The sequence below is a fragment of the Salvelinus alpinus genome, chromosome 13, assembly GCF_045679555.1.
Source record: "Salvelinus alpinus chromosome 13, SLU_Salpinus.1, whole genome shotgun sequence".
Taxonomy (NCBI): domain Eukaryota; kingdom Metazoa; phylum Chordata; class Actinopteri; order Salmoniformes; family Salmonidae; genus Salvelinus; species Salvelinus alpinus.
The window spans coordinates 37,617,398-37,639,526 of NC_092098.1; the positions used below are offsets into that span (position 1 = coordinate 37,617,398).

The 22,129-nt window shown below is 43.6% G+C and overlaps 1 protein-coding gene across 4 annotated transcripts in view; it reads right to left on the reverse strand.

Annotated features, from left to right (window-relative positions):
* LOC139537624 (glutamate receptor 4-like) overlaps positions 1-22,129 on the reverse strand; it is a 202,682-nt gene that overhangs the window by 58,056 nt on the left and 122,497 nt on the right. For all 4 annotated transcript variants that reach the window (XR_011667571.1, XM_071339160.1, XM_071339159.1 and 1 more), the window contains exons 4-9: positions 13,649-13,833; positions 11,833-11,886; positions 10,939-11,097; positions 7,280-7,447; positions 3,034-3,138; positions 893-997 (exon numbers count right to left, since the gene is read on the reverse strand). Coding sequence is in view for 3 of the 4 variants with exons in the window: in XM_071339160.1 (XP_071195261.1) it covers positions 893-997; positions 3,034-3,138; positions 7,280-7,447; positions 10,939-11,097; positions 11,833-11,886; positions 13,649-13,833 (776 nt within the window). In the remaining variant the exon portion in view is untranslated. The remainder of the gene's footprint in view (positions 1-892; positions 998-3,033; positions 3,139-7,279; positions 7,448-10,938; positions 11,098-11,832; positions 11,887-13,648; positions 13,834-22,129) is intronic.

Genomic DNA, 22,129 nt, shown 5'->3' on the forward strand with positions numbered 1-22,129 from the left:
ACCAGGCCAGCTCAGCACAGCTTGGTTTGGCTCGGCTCGGTTCAGCTCAGTAGTGTGAAAATCCTGATTTAGTACCCATAGTTCACATTACATGCAACCGAGTGTTACAGTATCAGTGCAAAAAGAAGGAGAAACCGAATGTAACAAACAACTATCAAGCAAACAGGAAGGTATCATTTGGGTCCTGAGCCCTAGTAAGTAGCCCACTAAGTAAACAACGAGTGTTACGTAGGAGGACACAACCTTCTGACATCAGCCCAGAGAGTTTCTGTCTGTCTGTGTGTGTGTGTGTGTGTGTGTGTGTGTGTGTGTGTGTGTGTGTGTGTGTGTGTGTGTGTGTGTGTGTGTGTGTGTGTGTGTGTGTGTGTGTGTGTGTGTGTGTGTGTGTGTGTGTGTGTGTGTGTGTGTGTGTGTGTGTGTGTGTGTGTGTGTGTGTGTGTGTGTGTGTGTGTGTGTGTGTGTGTGTGTGTGTGTTTGAGTATAGAATCTGACTTTCTGGCCTCATTAAATAACAATTCTCAAAATGCATGTGTAGCAGTCTCTGGCAAGGATACAGAGCACAGCTCATGCATTTTATAAAGGTGACTAGACTAGTCATGGTAGGTACTGCACTTACAGTGACATGTTTACAATGACATCTCCATCACACCTAGTGTAACAACGTCTCAAAAGCATCTGCAGTGCCAATGTTGGTCAGTGTTTTGGATTTTGTTTGTGTTTGTGTGACTGAACGTCTGCCCTGAGGCAGAGGAAGGTAGAGTAAAGCCCTGTCCGGGAGAACATTAAGACATGAGCGCGCTAGAGGGTGTGTCTGTGTCTCTTTTGTGCTTGTGTGTCTCTTTGTGTGCGTGTGCACGTATGCGCATGTGTGTGGGGTTGTAGTGTGTCTTACCATGATAGTGGTGACTACAACAGTTCTGTTCTCCAGGATTTCATTGGGAAGGAGGGCTTCATTCTGGATCAGAACCAGCTTGTCTGAATCCGTCCAGTAACCCATCTGGAGACAGAGGACACTGAGTCAAACACAGGGGTAAGTGTGTAGAGGGTGTATGTGTTGGGTGTGTGGAGAGGGTGTATGTGTTCAGTGTGTGTAGAGGGTGTGTGTGTTCAGTGTGTGTACAGTGTGTGTAGAGGGTGTGTAGAGTGTGTGTGTGTTCAGTGTGTGCAGTGCATTTCTGGTGTGTAGTTTCCAGTATTTATGTTTCATGATGTGGTGTTAAGATCTGTGAGAGTATCTGAGATAATGTGTGCATATACAAGCAAAGAATAAGAGCCACACAAATTGTACAGTATGCTTGGATGTGTCATGTACAGTACATTAAAGTACACAATGTTGAAATGTTTAGTATACAGTACATGAGTCGTATAATAGGTGAGTCAAGCTAAGGCAGTCAATATAAATGTCTGCCATATAAATTGGTGGTGTCTGCCATGGATCAAGAAGACGAGTAGGGGGGAGGGAGTGATGGCGGGCTGGTCGTGAACTGCTCCTCTCTCTCCCTGCTGAGTGTAGGAATGATTGACGAGCTTTTGGGGGGCGGTGGAGAGGTGTGAGTGTGTGCATGCGTGAGCGTGTGTGTGTGTGTGTGCACGCATGTGCATGTATGGAGGTGTCTGTATGTTCGCACGTGTGTGTACCCAGCCCCCCTCCCTCCTGTCCTGACAGGACTCCTAGCGCGCGGAGCCAGCCAGCGGGCAGGCCCAAGCAGCCTGCTGATTGATGAACACACTCCTCCTCCCCTCCTCCCCTCTTCTTCTCCTCCCTCTATCACTTTCTCTCTCTACCGCTCCACTGCTTTCTGTCCACCTACCGTAGTTGGCTGGAGTCCCACACATACAGTACACAAACAGCACTAAACATACACACATAGGCACAGGCGCACACACACATTGTCGAAGCTTGAGTATACTATTCATGCAGCAACTTGAATATAGAGAACACTGATACACAATACACAGATTCTACAGACACAGACAATGCTAAACAGATAAACAGATAATGACATGATGTTCGCTCTCTTCTATCATTTCAAACAGAAAGAAATTAAACATACAGTTATTCATTGCTCAAACGTGCATATTATGTTTTTAATACGATTCAGTTATTATGGTATAGTGGTATTATGGTATAGTGGTATTATGGTATAGTGGTATTATGGTATAGTGGTATTATGGTATAGCAATTATGGTTATAGCTAGAAAGCATGGGCAGTGATGGAAATTGAGAAAACAATTAAACATATAGTGAATATAAATTCAAACATATAGTTATGTTTTTAAATTAATGAGTTAAGGTATGATAGTGTGGGCAGTGAGGTGCAGCATAGGTGGGTGAGCCAGTGAGGTGCAGCATAGGTGGGTGAGCCAGTGAGGTGCAGTATAGGTGGGTGAGCCAGTGAGGTGCAGCATAGGTGGGTGAGCCAGTGAGGTGCAGCATAGGTGGGTGAGCCAGTGAGGTGCAGTATAGGTGGGTGAGCCAGTGAGGTGCAGTATAGGTGGGTGAGCCAGTGAGGTGCAGTATAGGTGGGTGAGCCAGTGAGGTGCAGCATAGGTGGGTGAGCCAGTGAGGTGCAGCATAGGTGGGTGAGCCAGTGAGGTGCAGTATAGGTGGGTGAGCCAGTGAGGTGCAGCATAGGTGGGTGAGCCAGTGAGGTGCAGTATAGGTGGGTGAGCCAGTGAGGTGCAGTATAGGTGGGTGAGCCAGTGAGGTGCAGTATAGGTGGGTGAGCCAGTGAGGTGCAGTATAGGTGGGTGAGCCAGTGAAGTGCAGCATAGGTGGGTGAGCCAGTGAGGTGCAGTATAGGTGGGTGAGCCAGTGAGGTGCAGCATAGGTGGGTGAGCCAGTGAGGTGCGGTATAGGTGGGTGAGCCAGTGAGGTGCAGCATAGGTGGGTGAGGCAGTGAGGTGCAGTATAGGTGGGTGAGCCAGTGAGGTGCAGTATAGGTGGGTGAGCCAGTGAGGTGCAGTATAGGTGGGTGAGCCAGTGAGGTGCAGCATAGGTGGGTGAGGCGGTCACAGCACTAGTCTTCTTACCCGTCTGGGTCCGTTGTTCTTCAGCTCAAACACGTCCATGGTGTAGTTGACCCTGCGTCCATAGTGGTCAAACTGGACATTACCTGTTAATCCCTGCAACCGGACCTGCAAACAGTATCAGAGTATTCAACTCCGGTAACTTTACCAAAATTAACAGAAATACTGGTTGGAAGATTCCCAGAATCATGAGGTAATAAGAAGGAAATCAGGAATCATCCGACCATGATTTCTGGAAATCCTGGAAATGACCAGAATTTTGCAACTACATCAGAGTGGAAGTATACCTTTATTTTACTTTTAATAAGATAGATTACATATGACATAGTATGTAGTGTTGACTGGTGATGTAATTTGTGGACATCCTTGACGCAACAAACCAAATTTGGTTCTGTGAAAGTTCCCAGAACATTTGTTCGGGCAAATGTTCTTATAACACAACAACTGTCCAGTCGTGCTGATGATTATAGAATGTTTGTATAAAACATTCACCTGATGTTGCAAGAATGTTCCTAGAACACATTTAATCTGTTCTTTAAATGTTCCCAGAATGTTTCATTAGGTTATGGAACAGTCTGGTGAGAACATTTTGAGTGGAATTCACAAAATATATGTTCCCAAAACACAACAACTTTCCACTTCTGCAGATGATTCTACAATGTTTCCTTTAGGGTGCAAAAAACATTCACCTGATGTTGCAAGAACGTTCCCAGAACACATTTAATCTGTTCTTTAAAGGTTTCCAGAATGTTTCTTTAGGTTGTGGGAACATTGTAGGTATATGATGAGATAGGTTCCCAAAACACCACAACTGTCCAGTTGTGCTGCCATTCAGATAATGTTTGTATCAGGGTGCACAAAACATTCATTTGATGTTGCAATTTGTTTTACAGAACAGCCATTATGAGTTCTTTAATGGCTCCCAGAACATTTAGGTCGTGGGAAAAGTGTGAATACATTACAAGAGATAGGTTTCCAAAACACAAAATATGCTCAGTTGTGATGACATTCATACAATGTTTATACACTTTTCACACTATCATGCCGACCCGCACTGGACATTCCCTCAATGTTGCAAGAATGTTCTTGTGATACTCATGAAGGTTGCACAGAACATTCCCACATTGTTGCGTAATGTTCCACGATTTCCAAATAAGTCCGTTTTTATGACATTCATAGAATATTTGTTTTAGGTTTAACATAATATTCCATTAATGTTGACGCAATATACATTTTTCTTGGAGGTCCTCAGAACATTTCAATAACTTTTAGAACATATTATTTTTAAGTCTGACCGAATATTAGCTCAACATTGACAGCATGCACATTTTTATTTAGCTCCTTAAAGCAAAAGAAAGCAGATTGGAATACATCCCCATTATGGTTCTCTCCAGATTTGATTGGAATTCACATTTGAGGATAGCATTGTAGACCCACTACAAGGTGATATAGGCACACATGGCATTTCCATTTCATCCACAGGTCATTTAATATTTTTACATATTTTTACATGACATATGTTGACAAACTGCATATTACTTAATTCTTAAAACATTTGAACAGCATTTAATCTCAATCCAGGTTTTTTATGCTCTACGCCACCAGGTAAGCACTCTTACATATACTGCCATGGCAGTATGGTCAGCCAGGAATAACATGCTGCCTTTTAAGCCTTCTTAGGCATAATTAACATAGGGATATACTGGTAGCTGGGTTATTCACCATGACTTCACCCATCCTCTTCATGTACTGCATACTTCTGGGCCCATATTTACAATGTATACAAGACTATGAGTTCTGATCTCGGATCACTTTCACTTTTCAGATCATGAAAAATAAGACAGGGGGGACCATGCCAAGTGTCCCAAAGTAGGAATTATATTGGTTGCGTTTTATTAAAAGTTGAAGAGTACATTTTACACAGTTAGGTCAAAATTCTTCATTTCTGACTGGATTTATGAATCTGGACGAAATAAACTCTCTTTGAGTATAGAGTATCTGAGCCTCAATTTTACATTATTTTTTCCAAAAGACAAATGGTTCAAGAATATGTGGGATTGAACCTGTGGATCTGCAACCAGATCATTGACCTTCTGCGCCACCAGGGACTAGCTGAGACCTTGTGTTTTCCCCCCAGTCTAATACTGTCAATCAGGACACGGCACACAACCACTGAGTTATTTAACACGTTCCCTTTCTCTTTATATGCTGTGTACTTGTAATACTGTTTTTTTGTGATTTTGCTCTTTGCTATTGTGCATTTTTTTAACTATTTGAATTGTAAACAATCACAGTAAGGTACTTTTATTTGTATTTTACCTTTATTTAACCAGGCATGTCAGTTAAGAACAAATTCTTATTTACAATGACGGCCTACCCAGGCCAAACCCTAACCCAGACGACACTAGGCAAATTGTGCACCACCTTATGGGACTCCCAATCACAGCCGGTTGTGATACAGCCTGGAATCGAACCAGGGTCTGCATGTCACGCCCTGACCTTAGTTATCTATGTTTTCTGTATTATTTTGGTCAGGTCAGGGTGTGACGAGCGTGGGTATGCGTGTTTTTGTATTGTCTAGGGTTTTTGTATGTCATGGGGTGTTTGTAAGTCTAGGCATATTGTAGGTCTATGGTGGCTAGAATTGGTTCCCAATCAGAGGCAGCTGTTTATCATTGTCTCTGATTGGGGATCCTATTTAGGTTGCCATTTTCCCTTTTGGTTTCGTGGGTTCTTGTCTATGTGTAGTTACCTGTCAGCACTCGTTTTATATAGCTTCACGTTCATTTGTTACTTTGTTTTGTGTTCTTTCTTCATTAAAAGAAGAATGTATGCATATCACGTTGCGCCTTGGTCGCCTCCTTACGACGAACGTGAGATGCAGTGCCTTAGACCGCTGCACCACTCGTGAGCCCAATTTCTTAATTGTTACCCAGAAATTATTTGATATTGAGATAAAAACAGCTGCACTGGACCTTTAAACCAATAAAAGATTATTGCATTGAACCTAAATGAGTTTTTGTATATTTATTATGGATCATAATTTTTCAGAATAGGTATTGCACGCATTTGTATGTGTTTTGATTGAGAAAGGGTACAATAGTTTTCTTATTTACTTTGAAGGTTCTGAAACTGAATTTAAGAAGCATATGAATAGAAGTTATTTAAAGGAAGCACTATCCAACTAGAAAACTAGAAAATAATAAAGTACAGTGTTACAAGTACAAAGCATATGAAGAGGATAGGAACATTTTATTAACTCAGAAATTGTGTTTTGATTGGCCATATTAAACTGAACCAACGTTTGCCAACGTTTACTGACACTGGTCATATTCAACGGTTGTTGAGCGTTCGTAAATTCGTCAGTTATTCTGCGCTCTGGCATACTCAGACGAGTGCTTTGAAATCAGAGTAGATAGCCAGAGTGAATTTACCAGATACGTCTATCAACAGTTGTAGAAGTGATATCATCAACATTCTATTGAAATGGTTACTTGCATAGTGGAGTCTTTCGTTTAGACATGTAGCTAGCTAGCTAAACAATGAACCATAATCCCAACTCATATCATTACTACCCTTCATGAATCTGAAGGTAGCTAACCAACCACATTCAATGTTAGCTAGCTAGCTAACATTAGGCTATAGCTAGCAATGCAAATGGCTCTGAGATACGAATAATATTACTACACAGATCATACACGTAACGTTAGCTAGCAAGCCAGGCAGCTAACGTTAGCTAGCTAACTAACAGTACGCTTTAACTTGAAATTAAAATGACTTTCTGACAAAATTAGAAATGTGTAATATATGAAAATGTAGCTAGCTAGACTATCTTACCCTCTTTGTCACAGACGTCATGGTTGCCTTAGTTTGAAGATGTAATCCGGAGACAGGTGTTTTATACAACAGCCTTCAGTGTGTTCTCTTGTTGACTCCGTCTGCATATTTGTAATCAAACGGCAGAATTTTCTCTATCTCCTTAGCTATCATACTCTAATTCCACCGTGCATTCCACTGATTTCAAAACTCGGTCCTCCAGAAAGTGGAGAGCAACTGTCACGTTCCTGACCTTATTTCCCTTGTTTTGTATTTATTTAGTATGGTCAGAATGTTATATAAAACCCTAACTAGAACTTGATGGGAATCTTAGCTAATGTTCTGGGAATGTTCCCGGTTTGCCGGGGAGTTGGCAGAAATGTTTGTAGTTATTTCATGAACCGAAATGTCTTTGAGGTGCAGTGGTAGATACCTGTTTGAGGGTGCGCTCCATGTCGATGCCCTGGTTCCATGGGGCGGCGGGGTTGGCCAGACAGTCCCCGGCGTTCCCCCTGCGAGAGATGTCCACTTTCTGCCTACGCAGGTTCCTGAAGGCCTCCGCCATCACCATCACGCCATCGTAGGTCAGAGCCGATGTGTACTGGGGAACAGGAGCGAAGCGTCAGGTGTGTGTGATGGAGGGATGGGGTGTGTGTGCTCGCCCGTGTGACTATGAAAAGAGACAAAGTTTCTGCGTGTGTGTACAGTATACATAGTCTGGGTACCAGACATTTTAGTTAACATTCTACTCCTCTTTGGGAAATGACAGGAGTGGCAAGAAGTAAAATGTAATAGCTGAACAGAGAAAGTAACCAGGCTACTGTATACTGGGCATTAAAAATATACTTTTCAAAATGCTTGTAATGCAGCAAGGTACATTGTGTTATTTGCTCACATTGTATATAGACTTATTTTTGTACTGTATTATTGACTGTATGTTTGTACACACTCCATGTGTAACTCTGTGTTGTTGTATGTGTCGAACTGCTTTGCTTTATCTTGGCCAGGTCGTTAATTTAACGTTCAACTCTGGCCTGGGAAAATCCTTATTGGAGAGTTAATTTAACGTTCAACTCTGGCCTGGGAAAATCCTTATTGGAAAGTTAATGTAACCTTCACTCTGGCCTGGGAAAATCCTTATTGGAGAGTTCATTTAATCTTCACTCTGGCCTGGGAAAATCCTTCTCATTAACCCCGCTCTCCTTCCATCCTTGCTCATTTCAGCTCTCTGTGGGCGCCACGGTGTGTGTGTGTGTGTGTGTGTGTGTGTGTGTGTGTGTGTGTGTGTGTGTGTGTGTGTGTGTGTGTGTGTGTGTGTGTGTGTGTGTGTGTGTGTGTGTGTGTGTGTGTGTGTGTGTGTGTGTGTGGACCACCAACCCTGTGCCAGGAGTGGACAAGCTGCCTACACCAACAAGGGTCAAGGGGGGCAATAAACAGTTTGATAACCAACGCTGATGCCACCCGCTCCCTGGGCACGAAGGTTGGCACAAACTGGTACATGCTTGGCATTGGTAAGAGTCTGGGCACTTAAATAGAAGATGGACAGTCCTGCCAAGGAGTTATGAATGGGGAGAGGAGGGTGTTGTAGCTGTTTTGACCAGGGGTGTCAAACTCATTTTGCCCCGGGGTCGCATTCGGTCTTCAGCGAGGTCCGGAGGGCCGCGCTGAAAATGTTATATATTTCCTTGCGAGCAAAATGTATAAAAATTGTCCTCTATCTATCGTTTTTGGAATTTACCATGCTCCTTGACTGTCTAGCTTTAATTGTATTGATTATCAGTAGGCTGTACACAGGCAAGAAACTATATGAATGTAGGTCCATTATAATTTCTACACAGTTTCCATTTGGTTTTAGTTATTTTAAAGTATAATGACTCACAATTTCTTGTTGTTGTATTTATTTATTTTTTACTCAAATCACCCGCAGGCCAAGTTCCATAATACAAGTCATAACCAACCTACAAATCACAACACATCCAAAGTGTGGTTATAATGAAATACTGCCATTGTTCTTGGACCTGGGAAGGTGCTATCTAGAACCTAAAAGAGTTATTCGGCCATCACCATAGGAAAACCATTTGAAGAACCCTTTTTGGTTCCAGTTAGAAACCTTTTGGTTCCAGGTACAACCATAATGGGTTCCATGTAGAACCCTTTCAACAATGGCTTCTACATGGCTCCCAAAAGAGTTCTAACTGGAAACCAAAAAGTGTTTCTACCTGGAACCAAAAAGGGTTCTCCTATGGGAACAGCTGAATAACCATTTTGGATAGTTTATTCACTATATAGTACACTACGTTTGACCAAAACTCCCCACGGGCCGTATGTTTGACATCCCTGATCTAGACTGTGACCAGAACACAGTTGGGCTCCACTAATTACAAAATAAAAAAACTATGGATGGTGCTACTGTACACCAGAGGGGCTGTTTGGTAGGGAGAACATTGGAATGGTTTTACCAATTTCACTTTAGATTCTAACGTTTATCCACGTTTCTCCAAGGATAAAATTTCAAAGTTGCTCCAAACATCAAATTTCAAAGGGTTTTTGACACCCTTGATTGATTCGTCCTGCTCAAGACAGTACATTTTCTTGAAACGTCACATTTTCAAAGTTTAAGGTTTTGGATAGGGTTAAAACATTACATTTTGGCATGGCTAAGTTAAGGGATAGGATAAAAAAATTAAATGAGTATCTACCACTGGGATAGAACACAAGACCTTCAGATCCGGAGTCATGGGACTACGCCCGTTCACCACCCCTGTCCAGAACGCAAAACCCAAGCCTACTTCATGGAAATAGCACTGTTGCCCCTAGTGGCTGGTTTTGAAGGCATTTCCCGATGTCCTCAGGACATAGACAGATGTTAAATTTTGAAGTCAATCTTGAGTGATCTGCATGGATATTGGAGCAGAAACACAAGCATACACACACACTGCGTGTCGTGGCACAGCAGTATAGCTTAAATTGGTCAGTCCGTCACATTCTCACAGCTAGGGCCAATGGCCCCCAGGGTGGACCAACAACAGTGCTGATGATGATGCCCCCTCCCTCCCTCCCTCCATACCGTCTCTCCCCTACCTCCCCCCACTCGCTCGCTCTCTCTCCATCCATCACTCCCTCCCTCCCATCTATCCCTAGGAAATGCATCTCAGATCAGCCCTCAGAGATTTTGACTCATGATGTGTACGGGTGGTAGGTGACTGCTGGTCACAGAGCCCCTTAAAGGGAGAGTTCATAATATTTTCAACATTTTAGCTTATTTTCAACTTCTTTTTGATGTTTCATTCAAACCATTTTAGGTTCCTTAGCTGGTTAATTAGCAACGTCCAGAATCTTCTGGCTAGAATTTTTAGAGCATGGGTCCAGTGCATTCAAGTGCAGCAGGACAGCTAAAATGCACCAGTTCTCATGGCCCCTAGCAAGAGTGGAGCTCCCTCAGGCATTGGGCTACACTATTCCAATACTAAGAATGTCCACAGGTGTGAGACAAAGAGGAGATTGTGACACAATCCCATAGCCTGAACCTCTCCACGAGACTGCACCACAGTTAGCAGGTACTGTAAGGTATTCTAAGTGTGTGTGTGTGTGTGTGTGTGTGTGTGTGTGTGTGTGTGTGTGTGTGTGTGTGTGTGTGTGTGTGTGTGTGTGTGTGTGTGTGTGTGTGTGTGTGTGTGTGTGTGTGTGTGTGTGTGTGTGTGTGTGTGTGTGTGTGTGTGTGTGTGTGTGTGTGTGTGTGTGTGTGTGTTAAGTCTGAGATAGCAGGCTAACCCACACCTCTGCAGTTGGTCCTGTAGAATCCTAAAGCCACCTTCCCATGCACCAGACCAGACTGACCAGAGTCTAAAGCAATCCTACACACAGTCAGCCAGCCAGTCAGTCAGCCAGTCAGTCAGTCAGAACTAGAGGTTATCTACTGAAGAATTGTTCTATCCCCCATGACTTAGAGGAGAGATACAGGAGAGAACCTTAGGGGAGAAGACCTTACTCCAGGCATGGTGTACCATCGGGGGGCTGTCGCTCTTCAGCAAATCGGGGGAAAGGCATGACATTAGAGGAGATGAGAGGACTTAATCCCAGTCAGGGTGTTACCTTCGGGGGGCTGTCGGAGCCCGGGTACTCCCTCTGATCCAGCTTGTTCCAGCGCTGCATCAGCTTGATGACCATGGGGTTGCTGAAGTCCACTAGCTGGAAGCCCGACACGTTGGCCCCGCCATGCATGAAGCGCTCGAGGTTGATGTCCTTAAAACCCTGGGAGAGAGAGAGGGGGGGGGGGGGGGGGGTTAGGGACAGATGGAGGTAGGCAGAGGGCAGAGATCAAGAGAGAGAGAGAGACAGGGAGAGAAAGACATTAATGGAGAGAAGTAAGGAGTATGAGCGAGGCATGCAAAAGGTAGATAGAAAGAGGGGGAGAAATAAACAGAGGGGGAGAGAGAGAGTGGCAAAGAGAGAGAGAAAGAGAGGCAGAACACTATGTTATACCGCGACAAAAAGGACACCAGACAGTTCTTTCCCCTAGCCTTTTCTAAGAGCTGGGATCACCGGCTGAGCCTGAATTCTGTCGACGCCCTGCTTCTGCAGCAGAGGGCTGGTAAGAAGGATTGTGCCAACAGTTATCTCTCCCAGCCCAGTGATCTGATGCCTCCAGTACTGTCACACACACATTCACACACACACGCACGCAAGTACGCATGTAGATGCGCACACACACACAAACACTGAGCTGTCCTGTTCTGGACATCATTAATACACTGTCACTGTGGAAAAGGGCTGAATACTAAATACATAGACGTGGAGAGAGAGAGAGAGAGAGAGAGAGAGAGAGAGAGAGAGAGAGAGAGAGAGAGAGAGAGAGAGAGAGAGAGAGAGAGAGAGAGAGAGAGAGAGAGAGAGAGAGAGAGAAAGAGAGAGAGAGAGAGAAGAGAGAAGAGAGAAGAGAGAAGAGAGAATGGTGTAGTCAAGACATGCCAGGATTTTTTTCCTCACCAAGTTAGCCATGATGTAATGGTAGCCTTTGACATGTTTTCCGACACTGACAATCTGCGAGAGAAGGGAGAGAGAAGCGTTAGAGAAACATTAAGTCAACCCGACTGGAAAGGGACAAACGTTCGACAAACGTTGAGTGAACCCGACTGGATTAGCATTAGCAAGCTTAATTGGCTGTCAGTTGAATGACACCCCAGTGTGTGCGGCTTGGCATCGCGTCAACATTGTCTTTCATGGGGAGAAATCAGACGTGCAGGCTGTCTAAACAAATGAGTAGGCATCCGGATGAGTGCCACACGAGGAGATAGACAGACAGACACTATCTGAGGCCAGGTAGTAGGGAATATGAAAATGCTCCTGGCATGGAGAGAGAGACAGAGAATGTTCATTGATTCATTGAACACAAGCAGATCTCAAGTAGCTAAACAGACATTGAACTGAAGACAGCTGCTAAACCCTAAACTTAGCCCTTACTTTTACCTTAACCACAACCCTAGCCTAACCCTAACCCTTACCTCAACACTTTTAAATGTCAACTTCAATGGGGTAACATCAGAGTTGGGACATCCCAAGGATCCCGGATAGGGGCGACCCTGTTGCTTATGTCACCCTGTAGTATGACTTGGCTTATAGATGATTTGTGAGGTACAGTATCTATGTAGCGATGATGAAGACTTTCTAAATGTTCTTTAAAGCATTCATTGTTGTTTGTTTAAAGTTTTAGCCTAATATGTTTGAACGCACTGCTAACAAATACAATCTGTTTCCACTAGCAGTGCTCCATTCTCCAAAAATGCTAGCCAGATTTTTCTGGACATTGCTAAATGACCAGGTAACAAAACCAAAAATGGTTTGGAAACAATAACACTGGAGGGAAGTTGAAAATAAGCTATGCTAAAGAAAAGTGAATTTACCCTTAAAATTGGGACCATGCGAAAAACAACAAGTTTTTACCACTGCATCCCTGGTGAACACGAGATACTACTGAATAACAATGTGTACATTAGATGTGACCTGCTGATTAAGATTAAGTTGTGTGTACTGAAGCCTACTGAGATACAATGGGTGCTGTTGGAGGTGAGCCCGGCTCACACACAAGCACACCACACACACATACTGACTCGCACACACTCACATAAACACTGAGTCGTTAGCACAGTGACAGATGCCGGAGCTGAAATTTGCTAAATAATTGAAACGTGAGATAGAGATACTGGTTGCCTGGGGGATGGCGGATGAGTACACTATGAAACAGAGAAGGGGGTTATTCGGTTTGTAACTCTGACTACATATAGGCAACTGAGTGGCGCCAGAAGCTATTCAAACATTCTACAATTTGACCTAATAGACTGAATATACCTAAACCTGAATGATAATGTAAAATATGACACAATTGTGTTTGGTACAATATGGACAATCTCAGATTGTACCACAAAATATGAATGAATCATGTTTGCAGCTAATTAATTCAACTTAATTCAAATAAGCACTCTAGAACTGTAAAATCCACTGCAGGTCTCAAATTAAAATGAAAGAAAATGTCTCCTCTGGTCATTTGCTTTACCAAATGGTGCTGTCACCTGATTTAGACTGTATAGATGAATTGATTAATTGATTGATTGATTGACCTACTCCAGTATGTTGGTGAGCCTCTTGACCTCCCTTAACTCCCTTCTTTCTTTCTTTCTTTCTTTCTTTCTTTCTTTCTTTCTTTCTTTCTTTCTTTCTTTCTTTCTTTCTTTCTTTCTTTCTTTCTTTCTTTCTTTCTTCCTGCCTTCCTGCCTGCCTGCCTGCCTGCTTGCCTGACTGATCTCACCTGCTCCAGCATGTTGGTGAGTCTCTCCGCCTCCAGGTCGATGACAAACTTCTTCTCCTGCCGTCGGTCCAGGTCCTCCAGGAGGCGACGGTAGGCAGCGTCGTCGAAGCTCTCCACGCAGATGGCGCTCACCTGCCAGCTGTTCTGGCCCGCCTTCTCCATGATGGCCTGCAGTATGGCGTACCCTGAGGGACGAGACCAACCACCAATCAGATCACATAATTGTATTCCAATAATTTATTTAGCTACATAGTGACAATTAATTAACATTTTACCGCAGTGGCCTAAATCAAGGTCACAGTGTTTCTTGGTAGTCTTAAACAAATCTACTTTGAAACAGAAGTATACACCTCACACATATGGTTATGGGCTTACAAAAAATAAGACACCTGTGCCATGTCAGATATAGAGTTGAAATGTATCCTATTTTGAGTTTGCATCACAATATTCCACTTTATATACATCACTGAAGACTGAAATATAACAAAACCGTTTGACATAAAAACACAGGATTTTCTACGGGTTTTTAGAATAATGTTTATTAACTATGAAATTATGAAAAATATGAATAACATTACACCCATGAGGCCACTAGGTAATTTGACTGCAGGAAAAGGCAACAACATTTGCATATTGAATGTACAACAATCAGATGCATAGCACCATCACATCTGCGCTACATTAATTTACAGTGCTGGTCCCCAAATCAGCATTAAAGTACATTTCCAAAAGGTTATAAGGCATAAAAGGTTATAAACATTTTGGACCCATTACAAGCATTTGCTTTTAGTCTTAAAGCACCGTATTGCTGGAACAAAATTTTAAATACACTGAACAAAAATATTAACGCAACATGCAACAATTTCAAATATGTTACTGAGTTACAGTTCATATAAGGCAAGCAGTCAATTGAAATAAATTCAATAGGCCCTAATCTACAGATTTCACATGACTGGGAATACAGATAAGTAAAAAACAAAAGTAGGGGCGTGGATCAGAAAACCAGTCAGTATCTGGTGTGACCATCATTTGCCTCATGCAGCACAACACATCTCCTTCGCATAGAGTTGATCAGGCTGTTGATTGTGGCCTGTGGAATGTTGTCCCACTCCTCTTCAATGGCTGTGTGAAGTTGCTGGATATTGATGGGAAGTGGAACATGTTGATCCAGAGCATCCCAAACTCGCTCAATAGGTGACATGTCTGGTGAGTATGCAGGCCATGGAAGAACTGGGACATTTTCAGCTTTCAGGAATTATGTACAGATCCTTGCTACATGGGGCCGTGCATTATCATGCTGAAACATGAGGTGATGGTGGCGGATGAATGGCACGACAATGGGCCTCAGTATCTCATCACGGTATCTTTGTGCATTCAAATTGCCATTAATAAAATGCAATTGTGTTCGTTGTCCATAACTTATGCCTGGCCATACCATAACCCCACCGCCACCATGGGACGCCATACACCCTGTCTGCCATCTGCCCGGTACAGTTGAAACCGGAATTCATCTGTGAAGAGCATACCTCCAGCATGCCAGTGGCCATTGAAGGTGAGCATTTGCCCACTGAGGTCGGTAACGACAACAACTGCAGTCAGATCAAGACCCTGGTGAGGACGTCCAGCACGCGGATGAGCTACCCTGAGTCGGTTTCTGACAGTTTGTGCAGAAATTCTTCAGTTGTGCAAACCCACAGTTTCATCAGCTGTCCAAGTGGCTGGTCTCAGACAATACTGCAGGTGAAAAAGCCAGATGTGGAGGTCCTGTGGTTTCACGTGGTCTGCGGTTGAGAGGCCAGTTAGACGTACTGACGTTGGAGGCGGCTTATGGTAGAGAAATGAACATTCAACATTAACATTCTCTGGCAACAGCTCTGGTGGACATTCCTGCAGTCAACATGCCAATTGCACACTCCTTCAAAACTTGAGACATCTGTGGCGTTGAGTTGTGTGACAAAACCGCATATTTTAGAGTGACCTTTGATTTTTCCCAACACAAGCTGCACCTGTGTAATGATCATGCTGTTTAATCATCTTATTGGTAGGTGGATGGATTATCTTGGCAAAAGAGAAACGCTCACTAACAGGGATGTAAACAAATTTCTGCACAAAATTTGAGAGAAATACAGTAAGTGTTTTGTGTGTATAGAAAGTACCTTTCAGCTCATGAAACATGGGACCAACACTTTACATGTTGCGCTTATATTTTTGTTCAGTATACATTTCATCTTAATGTTCTGGTGCCATTCGGGCAGTTTAGAGTATTGATTAGGGACTTATTTGTGGAGGAACAGTTTTTCTAGGTGATTTGTGATTCTTCCCATGACTGGGTTTTTGTATTTCTACATATATTTTGTGTATAATATGTATATTTGTGTTGTATTGTGCAGGCCATATTTGAAAAATAAACCTAGGTCTCAATTATGTCTTCCCTGGTAAAAAGTGCAACATTGTAATTCCATCACGGAGTGGGTCTCATATTAGGATTCTGCACTTATAATCTGCTCTCCTTTCAGGGTTAGGGTCAATTCAGTCAGACTAAATGCCAACCCTGCTTCCTTTTGGCTGGGAAATGATTATGAGTGATATTACTGAGTACTACTGATATCATAAAACTGAAGCCACAATCTAAAAACCCTGGCTTCACAAAAACAAAAAAAAACAACAAGCATGCGCTCCCACAAGAAACCCTGCATCCAAGAAGAGCTTTTTTATCTGTGTTGAATTCAGAGTTCTAACCCTTTGCTACTATGCCAATTCTTCATACTTGTCCCACAAAAAGAAAACTGTTTTTGAGTAGATGGCGTAGTCTCTTTGATTAGAGACTGGTAGGGTGGGAGGAACCACATGGTGTCTAGAGGGGGGACTCTGGGCTGCTGGGACCAGACGAGGCCTTGTGTAAATAGAGGAACGATAGAGGGGTGAGAGGAAGTCAGGGGAGCCCCGCCCTGCGTCTCCTGTCTTCTCTCCAAAAGGAACAGATGTCCCACTTAAATGGCCCCTCCTGGTGGCCATCACAAGCTGGCAAACTTTCTCCCTCTGCTCCCAATTAGTAGATTAACCTGTGCTCGAGTATCCACGTCTGGCAACTCAACCCCCCGTTTTCACTCTATCTCTCTGTGCACCCTATTAGAGTCTGTCTGTCTGTCTTTGCCAGGAGGACAAGGAGGATGGTAGGTCACACACTGCCACTGCTTCAGCTTCAACACACACCCGTCAGGGCTGGGACTACCTGGATATGTCCAATAAGAATCGCAAATCTTTGTTTTCCTTTCAGAGGGCTGCCGTGCTTCTAGCTCTTAGGAAACTTTGCAGTGTTTTGTTTTTGTATGAATTATTTCTTACATTATTGTAATTACAAACAGCAGGGAAGAACTATTGGATATCAGAGCGGCGTTAACTCACCAGCACTACCAGCATTATGACCAGGAATACGACTTTCCCAAAGCAAATCCTTTGTTCACATCCCACAGGGCAATTTAACTGATTCAAGAGGCCGACCCAAAACACTGCCGGAGGAGGAGAGGTACTCAGATCGGTCTTCTAGTCCGACTTAGGAGGCATGCAAACCACCCACCGCTTCCGAGTATGTTACTCACTAATGTTCAGTCTCTGGATAATAATGTTGACGAGCTCAGGGCGAGGGTTTCTTTCCAGAGAGACATCGGGGATTGTAACATACTCCGTTTCACTGAAATATGGCTCTCTTGTGCATGACACAAGTAATTTTTCCAACAATTGTTTACAGACAGATTATTTCACTTATAATTCACTGTTCACAATTCCAGTGGGTCAGAAGTTTACATACACTAAGTTGACTGTGCCTTTAAACAGCTTGGAAAATTCAAGAAAATGATGTCATGGCTTTAGAAGCTGCTGTTAGGCTAATTGACATCATTTTAGTCAATTGGAGGTGTAGCTGTGGATGTATTTCAAGGCCTATCTTCAAACTCAGTGCCTCTTTGCTTGACATCATGGGAAAATCAAAAGAAATCAGCCAAGACCTCAGAAAAAAAATTGTAGACCTCCACAAGTCTGGTTCATCCTTGGGAGCAATTTCCAAACACCTGAAGGTATCATGTAAATCTGTACAAACAATAGTACACAAGTATAAACACCATGGGACCACGCCATACCGATCAAGAAGGAGACATGTTCGGTCTCGTAGAGATAAACGTACTTTGGTGCGAAAGTGCAAATCAATCCCAGAACAACAGCAAAGGACCCTGTGAAGATGCTGGAGGAAACCGGTACAAAAGTATCTATATCCACAGTAAAAGGAGTCCTGTATCGACATAACCTGAAAGGCCGCTCAGCAAGGAAGAAGCCACTGCTCCAAAACCGCCATAAAAAAGCCAGACTACGGTTTGCAACTGCACATGGGGACAAAGATCGTACTTTTTGGAGAAATGTCCTCTGGTCTGATGAAACAAAATAGAACTGTTTGGCCATAATGACCATCGTTATGTTTGGAGGAAAAAGGGGGAGGCTTGCAAGCTGAAGAACACCATCCCAACCGTGAAGCACAGGGGTGGCAGCATCATGTTGTGGGGGTGCTTTGCTGCAGGAGGGACTGGTGCACTTCACAAAATAGATGGCATCATGAGGATGAAAAATTATGTGGATATATTGAAGCAACATCAGTCAGGAAGTTAAAGCTTGGTCGCAAATGAGTCTTCCAAATGGACAATGACCTCAAGCATACTTCCAAAGTTGTGGCAAAATGGCTTAAGGACAACAAAGTCAAGGTATTGGAATGGCCATCACAAAGCCCTGACCTCAATCCTATAGAGAAGTTTAGGGCAGAACTGAAAATGCGTGTGCGAGCAAGGAGGACTACATACCTGACTCAGTTACACCAGCTCTGTCAGGAGGAACGGGCCAAAATTCACCTAACTTATTGTGGGAAGCTTGTGGAAGACTACCCGAAACGTTTGAAACAAGTTAAACAATTTAAAGGCAATGCTACCAAATACTAATTGAGTGTATGTAAACTTCTGATCCACTGGGAATGTGATGAAAGAAATAAAAGCTGAAATAAATCATTCTCTCTACTATTATTCTGACATTTCACGTTCTTAAAATAAAGTGGTGATCCTAACTGACCTAAAACAGGACATTTTTACTAGGATTAAATGTGAGGAATTGGGATAAACTGAGTTTAAATGTATTTGGTAAGGTGTATGTAAACTTCTGACTTCAACTGTAAATGGCAGCATTCGCACAGAACTGAAAGTGCGAACCACCGCATTTAACCATGACAAAGTGACTGGGAATATGGCAGAATACAAAAAGTGTAGTTATTCCCTCCGCAAGGCAATAGGCAAAACATCAGTATAGAGACAAAGTAGTCGCAATTCAACGGCTCAGACAAGAGACATATGTGGCAGGGTCTACAGACAATCACGGACTGCAAAAGGAAAACCACTCACATCGCGGACACTGACATCTTGCTTCTGGACAAGCTGAACACCTTCTTCGCCCGCTTTAAGGATAAAGCAGTGTCACCGACGCGGCGCGCTACCAAGGACTGCTCTCCTTCTCCGTAGCCGACATGAGTAAGACATTTAACTGTGTTAACCCTCGCAAGGCTGCCGGCCCAGACGGCATCCCTAGCTGCATCCTCAGAGCATGCGCAGACCAGCTGGCTGGTGTGTTTACGGACATATTCAATCTCTCCCTATCCCAATATGCTTCAAGATGGCCACCATTGTTCCTGTACCCAAGAAAGCAAAGGTAACTGAACTAAATGACTATCGCCCCGTAGCACTCACTTCTGTCATCATGAAGTGCTTTGAGAGACTAGTCAAGGATCATATCACCTCTACCTTACCTGACACCCTAGACCCACTTCAGTAGATCCACAGACGATGCATCCGCCATCGCACCGCACACTGCCCTATCCCATCTGGACAAGAGGAATACCAATGTAAGAATGCTGTTCATTGACTATAGCTCAGCATTCAACACCATAGTACCCTCCAAGCTCATCATTAAGCTTGAGGCCCTGGGTCTGAACCCCGCCCTGTGGAACTGGATCCTGGACTTCCTGACGGGCCGCCCCCAGGTGATGAAGGTAGGAAACAATACCTACACTTCGTTGATCCTCAACACTGGGGCCCCACAAGGGTGAGTGCTCAGCCCCCTCCTGTACTCCCTGTTCACTCATGACTGCGTGGCCATGCATGCCTCCAACTCAATCATCAAGTTTGCAGACGGCACAACAGTAGTAGACTTGATTACCAACAATGACAACACAGCCTACAGGGAGGAGGTGACTGCTCTGGGAGTGTGATACCAGGAAAACAACCTCTCACTCAACGTCAACAAAACAAAGGAGATGATCGTGGCCTTCAGGAAACAGCGGAGGGAGCAGCCCCCTATCCACATCGACGGGACCGCAGTGGAGAAGGTGGATAGTTCCTCGGCGTACACTTAACTGACAAACTGAAATGGTACACCAACACAGACAGTGTGGTCAAGAAGGCTCAACCTCAGGAGGCTGAAGAAATTTGTCTTGGCCCCTAAAACCCTTACAAACTTCTACATATGCACAATTGAGAGCATCCTGTCGGGCTGCATCATTGCCTGGTATGGCAACTGCAGCGCCAGCAACCGCATGGCTCTCCAGGTGGTGTGGTGTGCCCAACGCATCACCGGAGGCAAACTACCTGCCCTCCAGGACACCTACAGCACCCGATGTCACAGCCTGTTCACCCAGCTATCATTCAGAAGGCGAGGTCAGTACAGGTGCATCAAAGCTGGGATCGAGAAAAACAGCTTCTATCTCAAGGCCATCAGACTGTTAAATAACCATCACTAGCACATAGAGGTTGCTGCCTATAAACATAGACTTGAAATCACTGGCCACTTTAATACATGGAACACTAGTTACTTGAATAACATTTACATATTTTGCATTACTCGTCTCATATGTATATACTCTATTCTATTATATTCTACTGTATCTTAGTCTGTGCCGCTCTGACATTGCTCGTCCATATATTTACATATTCTTAATTACATTCCTTTACTGGGTGTCGAGGTAATTGGGGGGGGGGAGCAATGTAAATAGAATGGCTACCCAGACTATTTGCATTGCCCCCCTCTCTGGATCGCTTCTGCTGCTCTCTGTTAAAATCTATGCATAGTCACTTTAATAACTCTACCTACATGTACATATTACCTCAATTACCTCGACACCGGTGCCCCCGCAGATTGACTCTGTACCGGTACCCCCTGTATATTTTAGGTATCTTCTTAAAACTGAATTGTTGGTTAAGGGCTTGTATGTAAGCATTTCACTGTAAGGTCTACCTGTTGTATTCGGCGCATGTGACAAATACAATTTGATTTGATTTGATACTTAGATTTGTGTGTATTGGGTATATGTTGTGAAATTGTTAGATATTACTTGTTAGATATTACCGCACTGTCGAAGCTGGAAACACAAGCATTTCGCTACACCCCCAATAACATCTGCTAAATACGTGTATGTGAGCAACAAAATGGGATTTGATTTGAGATATATTTTCTGCTGAAATCCTTGGACATTTGAAAGAGTTTCCAATAGTGACTTTTTAAATTCCACCCCTGGCTTGTGTTCATTAGTAACCTGACCACCCATCCACATCACTCTGCCAAAAGGCTATGCCCACTAGCGTTTCTTTCCACAATGAATATATGGAGTGATCAATAGAGCAGAGGAATTAAATTCAGGATTAGTCATCAGGCAAGTTCATTAGGGCACATAAAAAACGTTTAAAACCTCTTGCAACAGAAAACAAAAATAAACATTCGTTATTGGTCAGGTCCATTGTAGGTAAGGTAGTCCAACCTGGTTTCAGTCCGTTTTCTCCATTTGGTGCATTATAAGTATGAACCTGGTGATAACAAGCACAAGATGACAATTCTGCAACGATACTCGTTTTGTACTTTGTATATGTCCTATAGTCTATAAGCAACCTGGCTATGGTCCTATAGTATATAGACAGATCTAATGACTAGTTGGCTAGTGGCCCATCTATCCATATGGCTGTGATTACAGCGTTTCAGTCAGAGAGCCAGGTGCAGCTTCTCTCCTCATGTCAGTGACATCACTGTAATTACACACTGGAGATGAAAGCAAAGCCCATTATGAGCCCTGTGAACAACTGACCTAAGTGCAGCCATTAAGGCGCATACAGTATAGATGATTCACAAAAACACACACACATACACATGCATGAATGAACACACACATGCATGTACACGCATGCACAAGCAAAAACACACACATACAAGCCCTGCCCACACACACGTGGTGCGACCTACGGCAGACACCTAACAGCCCACAGCAGCAAAAGTAATTCCTTTCTATGTAACGTAACAAAATCCTATCATGTTCTATTCGCAATCACAGGCAATCCACCTATACCAGCCCCACAAGCCCCACAACCAGAGACGAGTGCTACGGCCGGTTTGCCTTTCTTTCCGCCTACC